This window comes from Crocuta crocuta, unplaced genomic scaffold (assembly GCF_008692635.1).
Source record: "Crocuta crocuta isolate KB4526 unplaced genomic scaffold, BGI_CrCroc_1.0 scaffold978, whole genome shotgun sequence".
Classification (NCBI taxonomy): Eukaryota; Metazoa; Chordata; class Mammalia; order Carnivora; family Hyaenidae; genus Crocuta; species Crocuta crocuta.
Genome location: NW_027530876.1, coordinates 821,204 through 829,394, shown reverse-complemented (window position 1 = coordinate 829,394; position 8,191 = coordinate 821,204). Strand labels below are relative to the sequence as shown.

The following is an 8,191-nucleotide window of genomic DNA, read 5'->3' as shown; positions in this document are numbered from 1 at the left end:
TATTCCAGATTCCTATTTCCTCCAAAGCCACTCAACCAAAGGCATCTGAAACTATTCCGCATCCCTTTGTATAGGTTTCCTTGTAGCTTAAGAAGTACTGCTGACAATACAAACATTCAGGGCTTCTAAGCCACCCCATTCTTTGAGAAGATCCTAACTTTTTCATACACATCCGTATAAACACATACACATAATGCACACCTATATCCCCTTTGCAAAACCCAGCCCCTGAATTATCCATGCCATTGGGGCGCCTAGGTGGCTCAGTCGGTTAGGCATCCGACTTCGGCTCAGGTCATGATCTCATGCTTCTTGGGTTCAAGCCCCGTGTCGGAGCCTGCTTCAGATTCTGTGTCTCCCTCTCTCTGCCTCTCCTCCACTCATGCTCTTTCTCTCTCCATCTCTCAAAAATGAATGTTAAAAAAACTTTTTAAGAAGGTAGAACTCTCTTCTGCAATGTGATCTCAACTATGTAAAATATACATTAGAGGCCTTTAAAAAGGCAGGAAGGAAACGTGCCAAAACATCTGTGAGCCCCGCTCTCTAGGCAGTAGAACAGAGTCACTTATTTTCTCCCCAGATGCTGCTGGTTCTCTGCACACATGGCTCTGACAGAGGTCAGGTCAGTATCTCGGTATGAATTCTGGTCTTGATACTAACTGTGAACCCTGAGTAAGCTGCTCACCTACAACACAGGGTTGCTAACAATCTGTGTGCTTCTAGGGCTTTTGCAAGAACACAGAAGATAGGAATCACTCAGTGATGGGGTTAGGGTTAACTTTATCAGGCCCATGGGCAAGGCCACATCCCACCAACTTCAGAGCCACACAATGGCCGGTGGCAAGACATTCATGTTCCTTTTTATTGCTGGCTCGGATCTGCAAAACCCAAATCTAAAAGATCCATTATTCATTTGAAATAGGTTGTATTATTTTGTTTACCTTCAGACTGTGGTAATTTACACCCAAACAACTCAAGTACCTTTAAGCTATTACCACTTTATCTGTAAGAGTTCAACAAAGACTCCATTTGGAAGGGAAAAAATGTTTGCTTAGGCTGATATTGATAAAATGCTCCTTCCTGAAGAAAAGCGGGTAAAGGTCACAGTGAAATTTTTTTTTAACCAGAGCAAAGAAAGCATCAAGCCTGGACTGTGCGGGGATACCTGGTGCTAGCTTTACACCAGTTCTCTCCACGTGAAATGGTACTAGAAGGCACTAGAGAACTTAAGGTCTTACCTTGGCCTGTCCGATCTCAAAGCTTTCTTGTTGGTTGTAAATAACTGCAGTTTCAGGTCGGCTGGTCCGAATATAGCACATCCCCTAGGGCATATATTAAAACCAGAGCCACAGTTAAAAAAAAAATCAAACTAATTTCCAACTAATAACAGTTCCTTTTACTAAAGACAAAGCACACATTTTGGTTGAGAAGCATCTCAACCACTGGCAAACAGGTCAGGTGTCACCGGATCAGATTACTACCAAGCCAGGCAAAAGCCTATACAGAACCCTGGCAGATGCCCTCGGTGGCAAGCCTTCTGTGCTATCATAGTCAATGATACAGGAAAGCTTTCTCAAATATGCACTGACTTGTTCTATTGGTACAAGATGATGAACGTATGCCACAACACTGACTTACGTTTAATAAAAAGCCCAGAACACATTAAGCAACTAAATTTTTGCCAGAATAGTTTGTAACACTTCATTCTTAAAAATACTTTAGGAGTGTTTGGGTGGCTCCGTCATTTAAGTGACCATGCTTGGTTCCGGCTCAGGTAATGATCTCAGTCATGACAGGGAGTCTTGTGCTGGGCTCCACGCTCAGCATGGAGCCTGCTTGGGATTCTCTTTCTACCCCGCCTGGTCACTCTCCAGTTTCCTGGATATCATGAGGTGGTGACAGCATGGGGTTTGTCTAAGGCCAGCATTACTGACCGCTCCCTGCTGGAGCTCACTCCCAGGACATTGCTGACAGGCCCCCATCCTGGAGTGCCCAGAGCTCCTACTCCTCGTGGTGAGCCCTGCTCCATACGGGCTGCCAGCGATTGTTCCGTGTCCTTCTGCACGGTCTTTTACGTGATCATGTTTATGTTCTACATACTCAGTCACCTTTTTTGGGGTATTTGTTCTGTCTTTTAAAGGAATCATACAACCAAATTTTCTATAATGAATATTATCTTTACATGGAGAAAAAAATGGGAAAAACACAATCAGTATCAAACTAGTAGCAGAGCCCAGGAGCATTTTCTCTCTTAACCAATGTCCCCTTAAAAAATATCCTGCTTGGTGGGGTGCCTGGAGTGGTCAGTTAAGCTTCTCACTTCACTGGAGCTCAGGTCGCGATCTCACAGTTCGTGGGTTTGAGACCCGTGCTGGGCTCTCTTGCTGACAGCTCGGAGCCTGGAGCTGGCTTTGAACTGTGTCCTCCTCACTCTCTGCCCCTCCCCCCCACATGCTCTGTCACTCTCTCAAAAATAAAACATTAAAAAAAATTTTTAGTTAAAAAAAATACCTTGGTATTGGCTGCCAGGAAAACAGCATGCTCTGTTGAGATGGCATCACTTGGATAGAAAATAGTGCAGCTGGGAATGGCTCGGAACATGGCCAGATCCTCCAGGGCCATCTGGGAGGGGCCATCTTCTCCTGAGAAAGCAAAGCCATGGCCCAACACACACATGATCAAGGGCCAACTGGGAACCTGCCCTCTGCTGGATAAGCAAAACTTATTTCCATGGGGGGAGGGCCCACACTTGTAGTTGAGCCCTACAAAACTGACCAATTCTTGCACCAACACAATGCCTTATAATCACAATTTAACTGTCACAGGTCGGTCTCCCATGAGACATCACTGTGACACTGTGGGTTAGGATCCTAACGGACTTTCCAGATCAACATACCAGTGTTCTCATCTGGCCCTGACCCTCGCCAGTGTCTGGCCCTCAGTCACTGGGCACCGTTGTCCAAGGTGACTCGATGCTCTTTTCCCCCTTCTCTACCCCTCTCCCCCTCAAAACAAACAAATTCTAAATACACACACACACACAGGATGATAGTACTGAGGACTCATACCAACAGATACTCCACAGTGGGACCCAATAAGGTTGATGTTGGCTTGAGAGATGGCTCCTATCCGGATTTGATCAAATGCTCGAGTCAAAAAGGCAGCGAAGGTGCTAACAAAAGCAACAGTACGATCACGGGTGGTACATCCCAGCGCCACGCTCACCTGCAATAAAAAGGTGAATTGGATACCCTTCGAATAGTTGCCCCATTAAAAAACAAAAAACAAAAACAAAAACAAAAAACGTGGAAGCCTTGAGAAAAACAGCACAGTGGTAAATGGGAAAACAAATGCTTGGACCCTTCTTCTCCCTTCCCCAGCGCACAGTGAGTGCATCCCAGGATAATCCCTATTTCACACTCCCCCTACCAAACAGCTCAATCCTGGCACATAGCTGGGCAAACCCCAAATCTGGCAAACCCGTAGTGTCACCCGAACTGCCAAAAAATAAAAGAACTGTGGTGCTGACTTGGCTCCAAGTCAGGAAGGTAGGGAAGAGCAGACAGGAAAGCTTAGGACACTCAAGGCCTCCCTCCTCACAGTCCTTGCAGGTCCCTTTCTGCACCCTTCTTCCGATTCCCTCACAGGGTGCCCTCACCTGGTGTCTCCTGGGAAATGAGAAGTGAACAACGGAGCCTCTCCCATCGGCCCCCCAGCCACCCACCCGCTGGTGAGGAGACATGGCAGCCCTGCACCTACCTACGGCCCACTTGCCCAACTGCCATACGGAATCTCCCCCTTCTCCTGAGTTCTCAGGGGCATCTCCAACAGTGCAATTATCTCCACCCCTCACGGATCCAAGCCCTTTCTCTTGGGTCACTCTCACCATTCGAATATGTGCTTGTACCTTCCATTTCCACTATGTCCTCCCCCTCCAGATACCACGCTTCATCTGTGTTCTCGCTCACAGGAAACTTCTCATACCATCTCACTTGCCCATTTCCTACTCTCTGCATAAAACATTTTTTATGCATAAAAATGTTAGGGCAACAGAACAGAAATAAGAATTCAGATAGAAAACCTTATGACAACTTGGGGCACCTGGGTGGCTCAGTTGCTTAAGCTTCCGACTTCAGCTCAGGTCATGATCTCACGGTTTGTGGGTTCGAGCCCCGCGTCGGGCTCTGTGCTAACAGCTAGCTCAGAGCCTGGAGCCCGCCTCCCAATACCAACAGGGCCAGAGAGGCACCGTAAATGAATGTGCAGGCTGGCCAGAAGCAGGGCCATGGCCAGCTGGTTATGGACAGCCATCTCAGGGGGGCCCCTGCTTAGTTCCAGCCAATTGGTGGCAGGAGGTAATGCTGTCTTGGTGCTCACAAATCTTCCTATTCTTTAAGAGAATCCAGAAATTTGGATTCTACAGATAATCTGATTTTTAAAATCTGGCAATCAACTAAAACATTTTATAAATACTACTTGTTCCAAATGAAATATCTCTGGTGGTCCCATGAGACCTGCTGACTCTCAGTTTTCTGGCTGGTGCTGGTTTTGGCCTCAAAGAGGTGATGATACATGTGTGTTGTCCTTTGTGGTGGCACAGAGCTTTAGAAGTCAGGTGTTAACTTGAATGAGCTCCTTTTTCTCTTCAGAGGGGTGTGGGGGGGATGTGTGCATGCATAAAGGAGACTCCCTGCATTAGTGTCACTTGGGGGAGGAGACTCCCTGCATTAGTGTCACTTGGGGGAGAGACTAAAGCACAGATAAGCAGAACAGCCTAACTCAGGGCCATCTTGAGGTGGCAAATAGGGCAACATTTGAACATCTATGATATATTAGGCTCTACGCGACAAAGGAGAAACCAGTCCTTTGTAGCTCCTTCAACTATTTGCCTTTGGGTGGTTGTAGAACTGTCTGGTTGTGGGTTTGGGTGGATAGAAAGAACGGAAACACCTATAGCTGCTGGGGAGCTTGGGATACTTCAGGGCTGAAGCCCTGGGGTCAGTGGCTGTGACTCTTGGCCTGATGTCCTGTGTACCTGGAGATGGTTCTGAGCACTCTACCCTGCCTCTCCTAGCAGCCCGGAAGCCACCCCACCCCACTGCCTAGCTACTCTCTACTTGCTTCCTCAGAGACATTTTTCCTCTAGTTCCTTTGTTTTTATAAATGGAAAGAAAAATTAACTGGGGGCTGGCCTCCTGTGTCCAGCAGGCCACCGTCAGTCAATGAGAAGACCTAAGAGGGATGCCCATAGCACACATACCATGTTTTGCTCGGCAATAAAACATTCAATGAACCGCTCTGGATATTCCTTCTTGAATATGTCTGAGAAGGTGGAGTTCTTGGTGTCACCATCCAGCACAATGACTCGATCGTTTGCGTGGCCCAGTTTAGCCAGAGCCAAACCACATGCTTTCCGAGTAGCTACCTAGAAAAAAAAAAAAAATCAAAGTCTTCTAGAGTAGATTTAGGTGAAATTTTGTGGATTACAAATTGTCTTCCATCTTGACAAAGAAAGCCAATTTGTGATTCACCAATAATTTCCTTTTGTGTTATAAAAATGGATTGCTAGCCAATCTTAAACCCATCCTTGGTTCATCGGGTAGCAATTCTCAAAACTAAACTTATTCTTCTGCCCCATTTATATAGTTTACCAAAACAAAATTACAAAGATTCTTTAAGGTTTTAGTTAGTTTTGAGAGAGAGGCAGAACACAAACAGGGGAGAGGCAGAGAGAGACGGAGACACAGAATCCGAAGCAGGCTCTAGGCTCTGAGGTATAGCACAGAGCCCGACGCAGGGCTCGAACTCATGAACCATGAGATCATGACCTGAACTTGGGACGCTTAACCAACTGAGCCACCCAGGTGCCCCGTCCAAGACAATTTTTTTTTAATGTTTATTTTTGAGAGAGAGAAAGAAAGAGACGCAGAGAGAGGGGGACACAAGAGAATCCCAAGCAGGCTCCACACTGTCAGCACAGGCCCTGACATGGACCCAAACTCACTAACCGTGAGATTATGACCTGAGCCGAAAGAGTTGGATGCTTAACCAACTGAGGCACCCAGGTGCCCCTCATATGGTTTATCAAAATATTTAAATTTCCTAAAATGCACGCGCCTGTGACTTTTTAATCATAAAACTGATAATGCTCAGTGCAAAAATTAAAATATAGAACAAGTTTATTTTTAAGGAACTGTGGAAGAACACCAGTGAGGGAGGGGCAGAGAAAATCCCAAGCAGGTTCCTTGCTGTCAGCACGGAGCATGACCACACAAACCAGGAGATCATGACCTGAGCCAAGATCAAGAGTCGGATGCTTAACCGACTATGTCACCTAGGCGCCCCTTAAAATGTAGAATTTTAGAATCAGGATACCAATAACAAGAAATTCCATTAGGATATTGAGATTGAACTAAATTTATGAATTTAGGGGAGAACTGACATCTTCACAATATTGAGTTTTTCTATTACAAATTAAGCTTTGGCATTTTCTCAAAATGTTAAACAAAATTACCACATGACCCAGCAGTTCTATTCCTAGGTATATACCCAAGAGAAAGATATATCTCAACAAAACTTTGGACACAAATGTTCAAAGCAGCTTCATTCACAACAACCAAAAGGTAGTAACAACCTAAATGTCCATCGAGGATTGAATGGGTAAACAAAATGTATGGTATACTCATAAAATGGAATACTGTACATGCTGCAACAGGATGGTCTATGCACAAATATCTGTTGAGCATCTCACACATACAAAGCATGTGGGTTTTTCTTATGGCTACAGTTTTAAAAATATCTTAATATAACCCCCATATATTTTAGTTTTCTTGCCATTACATCATCTCTCCATTTTGTTAATATAAAAAAAATTAATCTTTGTATAGCATTTTTAAAAAGTATGTATTTTTGAGAGCAATAAAGCACCAGCAGGGGAGGGGCAGAGAGGGGGGGACAGAGGATCTGAAGTATGCTGTGCGCTCCAGAACTCCCAAACTGTGAGATCATGACCTGAGCTGAAGTCAGACACTTCACCTATTGAGCCACCCAAGTGCCCTTGTGTATTAGTTTTGATACAAGCTCTTTTACTGGATTCTTATTTATAACGGTTTCTAGTGGATTCCCTTGGGTTTTCCAGACTATCACCTACAAATGATGAGAGGCTTGCCTTTCTCCTAGTCAGGACGGAGTTTTTGCGGTTATTTAACCTCACTGGCTAGCACTTCCAGAGTGGGACTATCATGTTAATGAGACCCTTTTACTGTGAGGTATGAAGGAGCTCTAGCTTTAAGACATCTAGATCAAGAATCTAATAGAAGTTNGATTTTTCATTGCAGTATCCCCAAAGTCTGAGACACAGTAGGAGTTCAGAAAAACCTTCCAAGAATCTTTTTTTTTTTTTTAAATGATTTTTTTTTTTTTTTGAAGTTTATCTTGAGAGAGACAGAAGTGGCAGAGGGGCAGACAATGACCATCCCAAGCAGGCTCTGTATGGTCAGTGTGGAGCTCAATGTGGGGCCTGAACCCACAAAACCATGAGATCATTACCTGAGCCAAAATCAAGAGTCAAATGCTTAACTGACAGGGCCACCCAGGCACTCCACTTTTTTTAAAGTCTANCCACGAACCGCGAGATCATGACCTAAGCGAAAGTTGAACGCTTAACCGACTAAGCCACCCAGGTTCCCCCTTTTTTAAAAGTAATCTCTACACCCAACATGGGGCTTGAACTTATGACTCTGAGGTTCAAGAGTCTCATGCTCTTCTGACTGAGCCAGTGAGGTTCCTGACTTGTTTTTTAAACTCAATTATTTTTAATGAACCAGACTAATTTTTTATAAAAAAACATGTCATTCTTAAAAAATAAAAAAAGTTCAGGGGGCACCTGGGTGGCTCAGTTAAGTGCTAGACTCTTGGTTTTGGTTTGGGTTANTGCCCTTCACCCTGCTTAGGATTCTCGCTCTCTCAAATTAATAAAAAATTAAAAAAATAAATGAGAAGTTCTTATAATCCCACCTTCCACCTTCAATTTGGTGTCATTTCTCCAAATGCACTTTTAAATGGTTTTCAATAATATATGATGCCCCCCTTTTAAGGTTCTACACAAAAAACGATTATAATTTTATGCTGCTTTACAACTTAATAATGATTGGGGTGAACTCCTGGCCTCTTGCTGGGTTATTTCCAATTT

The 8,191-nt window shown here is 44.5% G+C and overlaps 1 protein-coding gene across 1 annotated transcript in view; it reads right to left on the bottom strand.

Moving 5' to 3' along the window:
• Positions 1–8,191, bottom strand: part of TKTL1 (transketolase like 1) — a 21,096-nt gene that overhangs the window by 4,186 nt on the left and 8,719 nt on the right. Inside the window, exons 6-9 of the mRNA XM_077769616.1 lie at positions 5,261–5,425; positions 3,069–3,225; positions 2,512–2,642; positions 1,239–1,322 (exon numbers count right to left, since the gene is read on the bottom strand). Coding sequence (XP_077625742.1) covers positions 1,239–1,322; positions 2,512–2,642; positions 3,069–3,225; positions 5,261–5,425 — 537 coding nt within the window. The remainder of the gene's footprint in view (positions 1–1,238; positions 1,323–2,511; positions 2,643–3,068; positions 3,226–5,260; positions 5,426–8,191) is intronic.